This window comes from Ruditapes philippinarum, unplaced genomic scaffold (genome assembly GCF_026571515.1).
Source record: "Ruditapes philippinarum isolate M1 unplaced genomic scaffold, ASM2657151v2 ctg9337_1_1_1_1, whole genome shotgun sequence".
Taxonomy (NCBI): Eukaryota; Metazoa; Mollusca; class Bivalvia; order Venerida; family Veneridae; genus Ruditapes; species Ruditapes philippinarum.
The window spans coordinates 22,571-37,689 of NW_026856181.1; the positions used below are offsets into that span (position 1 = coordinate 22,571).

At 33.9% G+C, this 15,119-nt stretch overlaps 1 protein-coding gene across 2 annotated transcripts; it reads right to left on the reverse strand.

Moving 5' to 3' along the window:
- Positions 1-520: 520 nt before the first annotated feature.
- LOC132745702 (sodium- and chloride-dependent glycine transporter 1-like) lies at positions 521-13,273 on the reverse strand. Of its 2 annotated transcripts, none has more exons than XM_060734667.1 (18): positions 13,256-13,273; positions 12,799-12,855; positions 12,050-12,199; positions 11,373-11,527; positions 10,861-11,054; positions 9,848-9,991; positions 8,788-8,950; positions 8,145-8,277; positions 7,595-7,729; positions 7,081-7,184; positions 6,668-6,792; positions 5,938-6,050; positions 5,326-5,454; positions 4,474-4,573; positions 4,011-4,111; positions 3,382-3,555; positions 1,251-1,421; positions 521-830 (listed from the first exon to the last, which is right to left on the reverse strand). In XM_060734667.1, exons 2-18 carry the CDS (start codon positions 12,814-12,816, stop codon positions 723-725), a joined length of 2,217 nt encoding a protein of 738 aa, XP_060590650.1. In that variant the 5' UTR covers positions 12,817-12,855; positions 13,256-13,273; the 3' UTR covers positions 521-722. The 2 variants fall into 2 exon arrangements, with proteins under 2 accessions (XP_060590650.1, XP_060590649.1); XM_060734666.1 differs by lacking the exon at positions 13,256-13,273 and adding an exon at positions 13,083-13,233.
- Between the last annotated feature and the right edge of the window lie 1,846 nt (positions 13,274-15,119).

Genomic DNA, 15,119 nt, shown 5'->3' on the forward strand with positions numbered 1-15,119 from the left:
CTTTAGGATCACTATGTTCATCTTTGTCGTAATTGGCTCAAGCATTATGAGCCGCGCCATGACAAAACCCACATAATGAGTTTGCGATCAGCATGGATTCAGACCAGTCTGCGCATCCGCGCAGTCTAACCAGGATCCATGCTGTTCGCTTGAATAGAGAATCTGATAGCGAACAGCATGGATCCTGATCAGACTGCGCGGATGCGCAGGCTGGTCTGGATCCCTGCTGGTCGCAAACCCATTATATTGGTTTTGTCGTGGCGCGGCTCTTATGATTTTTAAGTCTGTTCAAGATCAGTGTCATTTAGGCTCTTCGGTCGTATTGGCACATGTCTTAAATAACTTTCAGATATTAACCAGTGTGTATTTTAACAGGATCAAACAAAATAATTTGAATACTCAAATTATCAGTAACATGATGAATGTGGAACATTTCATCAAATGATTACCTTTCTAGCTCTAACATTTTGCACATTTCAAATAAATATAAACACACATGGATTTAAACAAAGTATGCAGATTCACATTTTTCTCCATGTTTAATTACTTTATAAAATAGTATAAAACAGTAATATACACGATAAAAAATCAAAATATTAAATGCAAATGATGAGCAGGGTTAAAACAATGCAGTAAAACATTTTTTTAAACAATTAAAGAACGAAGCTCAACGATACTAATGTATCTATAATTACTCCAATGTCCTACGATAAGGTAAATGTTCATAAAGTAGATTCAAATGTTATTCTAGATGCCATTGAGTTGCTGGATTTCGCGGTTGAGTGAGATCTTACACTAACAGCTGAGACTGAGCCTTTACTTCGTGATCTCTGCAATAAAACAAAGAGAAAATGATACGTCAAACACGGAAAATGTTTAAAAAAGCTGGGTGATTGAACTTTTGATGAATATTCGTTTTACCGAATTCATTAAATACAACCTGAATCTCAATTCATTTTTATTTACACTATACGAGTACAGTTGTTGCTGTTGTTTTTCTGTGCAAACATTGAAAACTGTCATAGAAAAATTTCAAGTCTTATGCTTTTTATCAATTTTATACCCCCCTTCCAAAATAAATAAATAAATAAAATAAAAAAATTCATACCCTCCACAAAACAACAACAACAACAAAATCATTGTTATCTTTATACCCTGCAGGCCAAACTAAGTTATATTATACAAATTAAAAGTAAAGAGAATGATATGGTTAAAACATAATTTGATAAAATACAGAAACGTGTTCTTACAGTTAAACTGTTTACGCTACCGTTGATAGAAGAACCAGAGTATCCTCTGTTTAAATAAGCTTTTTCTGTGAATGGATCGACAACAAAACCGTTCACATAGTCCACTAACTCTCTATGCTTTACCAGAGCAGGTCCCCATGATCGTGATGGTGCCAGTAACAATTTCACTTTCTGGAATAAAATAAACAAAAATAAAGATGTTAAGATTTCTGGTCAAGACCCAAAGAAGCAGTAATGGCGTGACTGACTTGCTTTGAAGAGGTTATCTCACAAAGCGTTAAACATGAATGGTAAAACAGAACAAACAAACAACAAGAATTTGTAACAGAGTTACCAACGTCCTCCGCCTCGGGAACTTTTATATGAAGCATAAAATTGTGCTATAAAAAAGACTGAGGTATGGATCTCAGGACATTTAGTCCAAAATTATGATCAATGCTAGATCTGCAAATGCAACAATAAATTTGTTAAAAAAATAAAATGAAACACGGAATTTAAAAATCTATCATGTTATGCTTTGACCTCTAAGTGTGACCTTGACCTTGGAGGTAGGGGAGCAGGTGTTGTGCATGATATGACGTCACATTATTGAGACTATTTGTGCCAAGTATTTTCAAAATACCTTGTACTATGAAGAAGTTATAGATTGGACACAAACTATACCCTATAACAGACTATGTTAATTTTTGACCTCTAAGTTTGACCTTGACCTTGGAGGTAGGGACACAGCTGTTATGCATGACATATCATCTAATCATTGTGACTATTTGTGCGAAGTATTTTCAAAATCCCTTAATCTATGAAGAAGTAATGGACGGGACACAAAATATACCAAATAACAAACTCTGTTAACATTTGACCTCTAAGTGTGACCTTGACCTTGGAGGTAGGGGTGCAGGTGTTGTACTTGACATATCGTCTTATTATTGTGACTATTTGTGCAAAGTTATTTCAAAATCCCTTGAACTATGAAGAAGTTCTAGATTCGACACAAAATATACCCTATAACAGACTATGTTAATTTTTGACCTCTAAGTGTGACCTTGACCTTGGAGATAGAGATGCAGGTGTTGCGCATGACACATCCTCTTATTAAAGTGACTATTTGTGCGAAGTATTTTCAAAGAAAAAGTTATGGACCGGACACAAAATATACCCTGTAACAGACTATGAAAGTATTTGACCTCCAAGTGTGACCTTGACCTTGGAGGTAGGTGACCGGTTTTTGCGCATGACACATTGTCTGATTATTGTGAACAATTATGGCAAGTATTTACAAAATTCCTTCATAGATAAGAAAGTTATGGACCGGACACGACATATACCCTCAAATAGACAATGTTGACCTTGAATGAGCAAGTGCGACCATGACCCTGGAGGTAGGGGTCTGGTTGTTGCGCATGACACATCGTCTTATTATAACAAACATTTGTGCCAAGTTATTTCAAAGTCCTTTGATAAATGACAAAGTTATGGACCGGACACGAAATATACCCTGTAACAGACTATGTTAATATTCGACCTCAAAGTGTGACCTTGACCTTTAAGGTAGGTGACTGGTTTTTGCGCATGACACATCGTCTGAATATTTTGAAAAATTATGGCAAGTATTTACAAAATCCCTTCATAGATAAGAAAGTTATGGACCGGAAACGACATATACCCTCAAATAGACAATGTTGACCTTAAATGAGCAAGTGCGACCTTGACCCTGGAGGTAGGGGTCTGTTATAATAAACATTTGTACTAAGTTATTTCAAATTCCTTTCATAAATGACAAAGTTATGGACCGGACACGAAAGTGTGACGGACGGACGGACAGACGGACGGACGTTCCAACATTTTGGGTTTAGGGGCTATTTTCTTTGTTATTTTCTTTGTTATCTTAAGGGCTACTAGCCTATAAACCCTTTGATCACGGAATGAACCTATTGTTCTCTTTTGTTCTCTTTACTGTTACATTGCCCCTAAACCCAAAATGTTTGCTCGGACAGACGGACGGACGGACGGACGGAGCCTATTTCTATATCCCCCTTTTTTCTTCGAAAAGGCGGGGGACAATAAAAACATAAGAGCATGCTTATAAGTTTTTTACAGCGCGTGTTTCGACAATCAATTTATGATAACCTACTTCTAGAATAGTATCACCATCATCCTCCTTACATAACTTATAAATCATTGCACCAGGTATAAATATAACAGAGGATAAAGCCAGGAGCCAACCTACTGCATCAACCCAACCAGGATACACGTAGTCACCATACGTCACTGATGTGTAGTCTATCCACGCAAATATCAGGATAAACTAATCGAAAAAAATGGAAAAATTGTTGAAATTATATTCTTTGTTATTTTTCATTCAAGATAAATGATAATATATGCACGAATTCAAAAAGTCGTGATATATGTATTGATTTATTAACTTATACAATGTTATATATAAATTATTATACTAAAAGTGATAAGAATGACATCTTAATCATACGATTGGAAGATCATGTGCATGGATAGATGTTTCAGCTTTTGAACAACTTTCAACTATATTACTATGTATTTCATAAACATAACCTGTGGTACTTTCAAAGAAATGTTTTGATTTAATTTATTCATGATACTCATTATCTATACATAAAGCAAACACCATTTTAACAACAAATTAATATATACCCAAATTGTGCCATATAACATTTTCCTTAGCAAAAGATTAATATACTAAATTCTAAAGGGATTCGTATATTTTATTGGCATATTCTTGCTTACCGTAATTCCTATTGGAGCTGTGGCCATCCACGTGACTTTCCAGAATAATGAAGGCTGAGTGCCCGTCATTAGCTCAATATCAGAACAGAATCGCCGCCAACCTGATAGAAAGTGCAAGTTTACTTTAATTTTCATATCAACGTACATTCATTTAATGTCAAATAACTGGATAGGTACAGAGAACTTATCAAAACACAAAAAACTTCACACTGTTAAACTGTGTGTCTCTGCAAACATACAGTAGGACTTTACGGATGTTTTAAAACTGACTTTTATTACTTATCATCAATTTACAACCTAAAATTCATACATAATATCTATATTTGCAATGATTACCAAAACGTTTTTAGGTTTGTAAACAAAAGTATTCAGACCAACTTACAATATTTTTATGATAAGGAAACACCAATTGAGTATTGATAACTCCGGTGAATGCAAAGATGTTAAATAACTAATAACTCACCATAAACATACGTGATAGCTATGACCTCTGTAAGCCCTATGAGGAGTAGTGACCAAGCGGCCACGTAATAGTCTAATATCTGCAGTATATACACTCCTCCCTGTTTTAACGAAAAATAAGAATTATTTATTTTTGAAATACACATTTGTTAACCTCTAGGATTTCAAACTGAATGTGTAAGGCATACAAAAAGCAAAAAGGGTATGTATCTTTTATATGTGAAACATAAACAAAAAAGTGTTGTGGTTAAGGTACATAAAGGAATGGTCAGTTGATAATATATGATATTTGGATGCATGTCTCTAAAAATAAAATAACAATTACGTAACACATACTTTAAGTTATCATTTAATATCATATCGAAACATTTTAATACAAAAGGGTTATAGAATCAGTTAATTAGATAATTTTTAAAATGTATTTCTTTGAGGAAATTTGCTTCTATTACTTCTTAGAACTTTGACACCATAACAAATATCAATTGAGCCGCGTCATGACAAAACCAATTTAATGGGTTTGCGACCAGCATGGATCCAGACCAGCCTGCGCATCCGCGCAGTCCATGATGTTCGCTTACAAACCATATTACAAGTAGAGAAACCGAAAGCGAACAGCATGGATCCTGATCAGACTGCGCGGATGCGCAGGCTGGTCTTGATTCATGCTGATCGCAAACCCACTATGTTGGTTTTGTCATGACGCGGCTCAATTATTTTCTGTCTATCGTTTTATAAACATACCAAGTCTTTCACTTTGAAACAGAATATTCTAAATAAAGAAATATCCAATGATCAATTATTTAAAGAGGATTTTAAAGGAAATTAATAATAAATGAACAACGCTGATTTTTACCGGTGTACACATCGGAAGTCCCAACAAGAATGATACAATACAAATACAGCCAATCACAGGAGACTTGTATTTCCGGATATCCGGGAAAGAGTCACATATACCCGTCAGCACCGTCTCAACTGTTGCAAACTAGGAAAAAAGAGAACAAATAGCAATGGAATCGTTTTCATTAGTATAACAATCAAATAATAACAATATTTTACCATATATATTTGCCAATTCATATTATTGTATTGTTTTCTGTACAATTATTTAAATGCCAGACAACACATCCGTGCAGTCCGACCTCACTGATTTAATTTTGAATTCGAATTTTTATAATGAATAATGGATAAGTTTGAGTTTGAAATATAACACAAAATCAGCAAAGTTAGGTAAAATAGCCCAGTATAAATTGTTGTAAGACAAAACTGCCCGGGTCATATACATGAAAGGCCACACAAACTGTAAGAAGTCCGTAAAATCGACATGTCTGTAATACTGTCCAATTGTTCTCCTTGACCTAACTATTTTGTGAAAAAAAAAAAAATAATAAAAAAAATACACAAATCGTCGTTAAAAACGAACAGATTATTACATAGAAAATGAAGAAAAAATTATTTATTTACATACCTGGCTATCTAGACCCAATGTGATAAGCATGAAGAAAAAGATGATTGCCCAGAACGTTGACCCAGGAAGACTATTTAGAGCCTCCGGGTATATCACAAACACTAAACCAGCTCCTGTATAATGTAATATCATTTTATTATCATTATAATATATTATAAAGTCAGGTCTTACAATACATGTATAACTGTTGGTTGTTCCATCTTTGCTTTTATGCTCTTGGACCGATAAATCGGGAGGACCATATCAGTTTTGGTCTGTTTGTTTGTCTCAAAACTTTTATCTCCAACATAAATATCGAAAGTTCTTTCTGCCTACAACAACTCCAAACTTAAAAGGTACACACACCCTGATGAGCTCTTACAGTCAGACCCACGCTGACAAAGGTCAAGGTCGCCAGGGTCAAAGCCCTCCAAGTGGCATAGTATAACGATAGGCAGGGCAAAATTAAAAGCAGTACAATAGCGTTACACAACTTCGGCAATAAAAGTAGTGTATTTACTAGTATCATCATTTATATCATTATTTTTGACAGTAAAGTCTCAGTAGTAGTAATTAAAAGATTTTAGACATAACTCTTGTTATATTAAAATAAAACTAGTTCAGTGTTAAACGGACTTCGAACTGCAAGGTAGTTCATAGGAATCTGAACTTTATATGATAAAACTTGTATACATGTATGTATATGCAATTAAGAATAAACAAGTTACAACAAACATAAGAAATACTGTACCACTTGTTGCGACCTCGTCGACTTTAACATCTAGCTGTCCTGCCATAAAACCAATGTAGGAAAATATTACAAATCCTCCAAATATACTCGTCATACAGTTGCCAAGCGACACAATCAACGAATCCCTGTTATTATACAAAAAACGTCTATAAAACAATGTATACAAATATGATACATTCTTTACCAACCAGTTTTTAAACTGGTTAGTTTGTTTACAAAGTTCAATATACTGAATAAAGACAAAAAAGTTGGCCTAACTAAAAGTAAAGTTACATATCAACACTCTCCTTATTCATTTCGTTTGATGAAAAATGCAGGCGACAATAAAGAGTCGTGACTAACTTGCTATGATTTTCACATAGAAAATTGCCATATACCGATTTTATTTATTGAAGTGAGAAATTAAAGTTTACCTGACTATGTTATTGTGGAATCTATTGTAACTCGATAACGCTATTAGACCTCCCCATCCAGGTCCCATTGAATAAAATATCTGAACAGCAGCGTCACGCCATACCTGTAGTTGTTTTGTATGATAAAACATTAAATGAGCCGTGCCATGACAAAAAAATATAATGGGTTTGCGACCAGCATAGATCCAGACCAGCCTGCGCGTCCGCGCAGTCTGATCAGGATCCATGCTGTTCGCTTACAAACCCTATAACAAGTAGAGAAACTGACAGCGAACAGCATGGATCCTGATCAGACTGCGCGGATGCGCAGGCTGGTCTGGATCCATGCTGGTCGCAAACGCATAACGTTGGTTTTGTCGTGACGCGGCTCAAATGCAGCTCCACAAGAACCTAAAATAATTTATAACTATAGCTCTGAAGAATAAATGGACACTCAGACAATTTTAAGCATACATATATTCCATCAGTTAATTATTTAATTATAGTACATGTATTAAATATAATTGGTAATTACCTTTGCGCTGGCAAGTTTACTAAACTCTGGCAAGATGTAGAATTTGATTCCCTCCCCTGCGTTCTCTAGCGTCACCCCACGGAAGAAAAGAATAAGCAGCAATACATATGGAAATACGGCAGTAAAATACACAACCTGGCATAATAAGACAAGATTATATTCATGAATATGGGATATTTGTAAACTTCATGTAAAAGTATGAGAAATATATACGATTTTTCTGTCAATTGATAAGTAATTATTACAAATGTATCTAAATGATGCTGAATGTTGAAAGAAAGTTAAACCTGAAATTTATTAAACAACTTAATACCGTCATTTTTTTTAAATGTTAAAATAATCTATAATACAGTATCCTACTGTACCACACATTCAAAAATATATTTTAAATGCAAGCAAATATGTTTAGTTTTGTGCATAAATTAAACTTAGTTTATCGTATCGAAGACCACCTGTGTTGAACTGTTTTGTTTTCGTTTCAATGTTTTCAATTTTTCATGATTTAGCTTGTCAATAATGTTTATAATAAGTAGTTTTCAACTTATCATACCTTCCCAGTAGTTTTAATGCCTCGAATAAGGCAGAAAAAGCATATAGTCCAAGCCAATAGCAACACAAGAACATTTTGCCATCGGGGTGCTCCGACATCATCTATACCAGAACTGATCCCCAGAATATACTTGCTGAAATTAAGTGATTATATTTCAAATTAAATCGCTCTTGTCCATCCGCAGTTTTCAACAAGAGAAATATATTTGATTATCAATTGATTAAAATAACGAAAAAGATCGGGGTTTTGTTTTCTTTATGCCAAACAGATTATTGAGTCTATAGTACATTGCCAAGGAAATGATGTATCTTAGATAATAAAGAGTATAATATTTATGCTCTTAATTGTCAAAATGGTCCCATCGGGCGAGTGGTCGGTGTTGCTGGCATTAAATAGCTTAATTCTCACGCTCTGGGTTCAAATCATGCCAGGGATTTTGGATTCTTTCCCCGCTACCTTAGGGAAGATCGGGTGATGCCTGTTTGTACGTGAACTAATGCACGATAGATATCCGAGGATAATATTCGCCAATAAAGCTGGAATGTCCCCGTATAACCTTAACAAAGTCAGTGTCATTTGAAACTCTGTCACAAAAATGTTCAAATGTTTTTTTGTCATCAATAGCAAAATTTGTTATACATACTTGTAATATTCTTCTGACGGAGAGATTCGTTTTCTACCAGTGGTTTCAGTAAACAGAGTTGTGTTCCACAGCCCAAGAAATTCCCCCGTGTTGTCGTAACAAGTACCATTCAAATATTTCACACTGCCCTCACAGTTGACTGATGGTAACTTTAATCTACAGTCTAACAAGAGACCAAACAAGACATAAATCTAATATAGTTAAACATTAAATGAGCCGCGTCATGACAAAACCAACATATTGGGTTTGCGACCAGCATGGATCCAGACCAGCCTGCGCCTCCGCGCAGTCTGGTCAGGATCCATACTGTTCGCTATCAGTTTCTCTACTTGTAATAGGGTTTGTAAGCGAACAGCATGGATCCTGATCAGACTGCGCGGATGCGCAGGCTGGTCTGGATCCATGCTGGTCGCAAACCAATTATGTTGGTTTTGTCATGGCGCGGCTCATTTATTTCTTCTCAAGCTTGTGCAGACTTTGATAACTTTTTTTTTATTTTGCATGTAAGGAACCAGCATATACACAGTATGTCAGTAAAAATAAAATCATAATAGTTAGTTCATTTCAGATGTTGTTAAATGATTTATAATAGAATAAGAATAACATGTTATGACGTCGAATCAAAAGAAATATATTCTTAATACAAAAGATAAAAGCTTGAATATTTTTATGAATTCATGTTAAAAGAACAACTTTTATTACATGTATTACTGGCAAGATATTTGCTCTACATACATTTTCACATTGTCCTTTGTATTAATTAGACTGTCAAATGAAATAAAACATATTAATCCTCTTGTCTGCTCTCTAAATACATTTTCATAAAAAATATTGAATGATAAACAAGTGATCATAGGTTCGAACCGACTGCAGTCGCGGCCATGTTGCCTCATATAATTATTGATTATCCTAAAAATAAATACTTGTAAATAGTTTTGAACTCAATCAATCTAAAATTAAAACGTAAATTTAAAACAAATCACATTTTATCACATTTTATCCCAAAAAAAAACATTGAGACAATAGAATACAATGATTGACAGAATTGTATTTTTCTTACCGGCTGTATTCCAATCATTATCACAATTCGACCATGGTAATGGGTGTTGAAACGATACGAAAAAGTAAAACATGCACCATGCTATAATCATATTATAGTACAGTGACGTCAATCCTGAACACAGGCACATAGCGATACCAATCCCTGTAAAATATAAGAGCCGCGTCACGACAAAACCAACATAATGGGTTTGCGACCAGCATGGATCCAGACCAGCCTGCGCATCCGCGCAGTCTGATCAGGATCCATGCTGTTCGCTTACCAACCCTATTACAAGTAGAGAAACTGACAGCGAACGGATGCGCAGGCTGGTCTGGATCCATGCTTGTCGCAAACCCATTACGTTTGTTTTGTCGTGACGCGGCTCAATTAACATCCAATAATCATCAACGTCTGTCCTAAACACAGGTATATGTTTTTACCAATCCCTGTGAATTATATCATAATACTTTGAAATCAGTCCTTAACACAGGCACATGGTGATAACAGTATAAATATACCTGTAAATAATATTATTCAATAATCATATTTATTTGACGTCAGTCCTAAAGACAGGCCAATGGCGATACCATTTCCTGTAAAAAGTATATTTTAATTATCATATTATTTGTGACGGTAGTAATGAATGTTCGTTCACATAGGCATGGATCTACTTATCCTAGGAAAATACATCTTTTAATAATCATATTTTTTACGTCAGTCCTGCTTGAACACAACCACATAGCGATGTCAATTCATGAAATAAAATCCTTTAATGATCAAATGACTGTGACGTCAGGCAATTAGTAATACCAGTTCTTGTAGATTCAGTGATGATAATAAAAGTTTAACTAAGAATACATGCGCGGAACCTTTTTTTGTGCATTGTGACAAACGAATTCGATTTAACGATTTTGCACCTAAAGTATTTGCATTTAGAACTCTGAGCATAAGAATAGAAATGCTGGTATACTCAGATTCATATTCTTAATTAGCGTAAGAAAAGGGGACAAGTATATATAAAATAATCATACCAGAAAACAATGGAGAAAATCCCCAACATGATGTTGGTCCGCAGCTGGTGAATTGTGCAAGACTTGTTTCCATGAAAAATAACGGTATCCCGACCACTGTCATAAATATCAAATATGGCACTAAAAAGGCACCACCTCCGTTTCTATAACATAAGTACGGGAATCGCCACAGGTTTCCGAGACCAACAGCATATCTGAAAAAATACATGTATTACCTAGAAAAACCAAGGTTATTTAGTAAGTTATTTTATTTAAAATTCAAGTAAATATCATCAAGTATGCGGCTTATAAATTCGATGGAACCAAACAAAAGAACCAAACAAAAGAATTCTAGTTTTATATTCTAGTGTAAACCATCCATTTCTTTCTACACTAGTCACAGACTCATCTGGCTTCATGACTGTGTATATATATGATATAACCATGTTAAATGTGAAAGAAAAAGAAAATCAAACCGTTGATCTTTCATTGACATTTAAATCTAGCTATAAAAGCAGACGACATATACTTACCCCAGCATTGACAGGATAAAGTCCAGTCTCCCGGTCCAATTCCCTCTTTCTGCATTTTCATCTACACCGAATATCTGCGACCTGTCTATGTTACTTGATCTAGATGTTTGAAAGGAATCTTCAGTCAGCGAAATGTCTGTACTTGCAATAGATTGCTGGAAAAGGTAACACACTATAGGCTTTGAACTAACATCTTTTTGTATGTTTGCGAGTGACTGGATGATTTACACATTGAATAAGGACAAACAATTGGGTCTGATTTGATCTACAACCAAGTTATATTATTCAATTTAAGTAAAATAAAACAAACACATTGAATAAATAAGCTTGTAACTATTTTGTGTATTTACTTTAAACAGGTTACAGTTGAATTTCCCTTGGTCCTAGACCGTGTCATTATTGATACTACAAAAGGTGCTAATTTAAGACACGTGAAAAAATCCAGATTTTATGCTTCCTGAAGACATGTGAAACAAATCCACACTTGATACTTAAATTGTCTACACGAACATGTGTATAATGTTTGTGCTGCCAGCAGACGGGTGAAATTGAAATAAAATAAATGATATTTTTCCATTAGATTAATGCCCCGAAGAATGACATTCTTTAGTCTAAATGGTTCGATGTCCAGTACCTGAAAATACATAGGCCTTCATGAATAATAATAATAATTATACCGGAGATTTACTGTTGTTGTCCTTTTTAGGAGTGTTCACCACGTACACGCCTGGTTCAACACTGCTGATGAAAAACTTGGGAGACTCTAGAGGTGGTGGTTCTGAGTTTGGGACTCCCAGATGAGTCTGCACGGTAGGGGGAGGTTTTGCCTTAAATATAAAAAAACACTAATAAATGATTGGCTATAGAACAGAAAAATACATTTAAAAGTCCCATGTGGAATAAACTTATAACTTTATTGTCATATTGACAAGGGTCTTAATTAAATAAAGGGCCATAAAATGCTTAAATGGTCAAAAAATGTCCTTGTCATATATGCAAAGTAAATACTCTTTAGCATAATGTATATAAACATAGCATGATTACCTCCCTTTATAAGGAAAAAAGAAATATATGTACTAAAAATAAACAATAATTACATATTCTATTTCTTTCGCTATTATATTCAAATATAAAAATTTCAATGTCTAAGATTTACCCGCCTAACCCAACTTTCGGTTTAACTGTGTCAGTAATTTTCAGTTTATTTTCAGTTTAAAAAATTGTTTTGGTACACGGTTTAAGGGTAATTTTATACTGCAAATAGTTTCTAGATTAAGTCATCCCGCTGTTTACAAGAAAAATGTCCCAAAGCTAAGTCAAAGCAACCCTTAAACGTTATACCATATCTGTATTAAAAATAAAAAAACGATTGGTAATAAATATGTTTTAAAGAAGAAAAAAAAAAGAGAAAGATTAAAAAACTTACCCCTCCAGCACCAGTCATATTTTCATGTTACTATTCCGGGTCACAAACCGTTCCGATCTGTTGATCAAAATTACACATCTTCAATATTTTTAACCATGACTTAGTCATTTATATACAAATGTGATGCGTAAAATAGCATTAAATTCTTAATCAATTTATTGATAAAGATAAACAAATGTAATAAAGATGAGGCAAATTTTTAAAGGTGCCGAAAATTAAACATCGAAAAAGCATTTAAAAATGTAAAATAGTATAATAAAAACACACGAAAACATATGTTATACCTGATTTATTTCGGGTTTATGTTCGTTTACCTTCGCTCTATTTCTACATGTATTATGCTGAATTGTGTCGTTTACAAAAATAGATTGTTGCAATACTTGTAAAATAGTTATCCAAAAGACAATTAAAGGCTAAAACGTGACAAAAGTTAACCTAACTAACGTTACATTTTTACCTTAAAGTTAGTATGATAAACTAATACAAACAAAAACGCCATCCGACATGGACATAAAGAAATCGAAAAACACTAGCCATTGTTATTTCTTTTCAACAACGAAGTTTTCACAAGTTTCTCTTTTTCTGTTATTAAGTAGATATGGTAATCAATAGAGGCATTTACCTACCGCCTGTCGTAAGTAGGCTATATATAGCTGACTTGTAAATGCGTCGATTAAGAAATGTATTTAACTAGACAGATAGATACTTTTATTATAAACTTATGAATGAAATATTGAGAAAAATGATGGAATAAATGCGTAATTTCATTTTCAATATTTTCACTGTAAAAATTATTTTTTCACTGTAGTGAAACATATTTTCCGTATTTTCACTGGTGTCTTGCCGGACTACTTTCTTCTAAATTCAGTCAATGCACAAAATTTAAGGGAAAGTATTTCAAGTTGTTATGTCTAAAATGAGAAAAAACATATAAAACAAACAGAAAATTCAAGTTTTTGTCATATAATATAGAATTTATTTGCATATTGTGATATGAAAATTATCATATTTCATACCAATAGATGAAAATAAAGCCTGTATTTATATAAAAAACTTGAATATCCTGAATTCACCAGTGCATCAATATATGAAAGTAAAGGATTTAACAATGTTTCTTGGATTTCAATGCAAGTTCTATTGTAAGTATATTTCAGAATTACACTAGAATGTCAGGTCCCAACAATAATTTGAATGTGCATGCCCACACCAAGCTGAAATAAATCTTTTACACTCAGAGTTGTTGTCCGCAAACAATGTCTTCAACTCTATTTATGTGATTCCGTTTCGTTCCCCAAAGTATAAATATTCCCTAGTGTAATGATATTTAAAGTTTTATGAATCATGCACTTAGGGTAAAAATGCCTCCACCTTGGAGGTCATAGAGTATCATAAGGGTAATTAAGATAAAACATTTTCAAAGGAGTTTCTTGATTGGGTTTCTAGCCTAATTGAAAGATTATTTTTGAATACTCAGGCAAATTTACATTCGGGCGTATATTGTCTCACTTTTGTGGTTCTCTTGTTTCAAAATTATTTTAGATGTGTGAAGTTGGCGGCCTAGCGACCCAGCGGCCTGGCGGCCTAGCGGCCTGTTGGTCATTTTCATTGTTAATTGATATTTTCTGTAATACCGATAGCAAAATGTTATTACATTAAATAATAATAGTACTTTTAAACCTAAGTTGTTGGCATGATTTTTTGTTATTTCTTATTTTTTTATTAGTTAAAATGTTTATTTTGAAGACATTTTAAAGCGGCAAGTTTGCTCCATGTTTATGATTGGGTGTAGTGTCGGGATAAAAAGATAAATAATTTTGTTGACCATACTTTTTGAAGACATTTTTCTTTTTCTTTTTAAGTTTACTTTTTAAAGAATTGAATGTAGAAGAAATCAGAAATATATTAAACATCTTTTGCAAAACTTTTATCTAAGGGAAGTGGTGGTCTAGTGGTTAAGGTGTCTGCCTCTCAAGCCAAGAATCGTGGATTCGAGCCCGACTCGGGTCACGATCATGATGCATCATATAACATCAGTCCTGGTTAGTTCCAGGAAGCGGACTCGAAAATGATTAATATAAGGTGCAAGAACTTGTTTACGATTAAACTGAAAACTTTCATGAAATAAATATTTTTTCACAATTAATTCTTGTATTTTACTATGAATGTTTTGAATCTGTTTTTATTTTCACAAGACTGAACCTTCATGGCGGACGAGAAATATAATCGATGTTAAACATTTTATTCGGAATAACACGTGTATGGACACTAAAGTGACATTTACCATAGCACTTGTCTGGCCACTAGATGGGGGAGAGGTGTAG

Excerpts from the sequence above, each read along its gene's own strand:
- LOC132745702 (XM_060734667.1), bottom strand. Across the intron at positions 8,951-9,847 it reads TAATGATTGGAATACAGCCG|ACTGTAGATTAAAGTTACCA; the intron begins GTAAGAAAAATA and ends GTCTCTTGTTAG. Across the intron at positions 1,422-3,381 it reads ATGGTGATACTATTCTAGAA|AAAGTGAAATTGTTACTGGC; the intron begins GTAGGTTATCAT and ends ATTTTATTCCAG.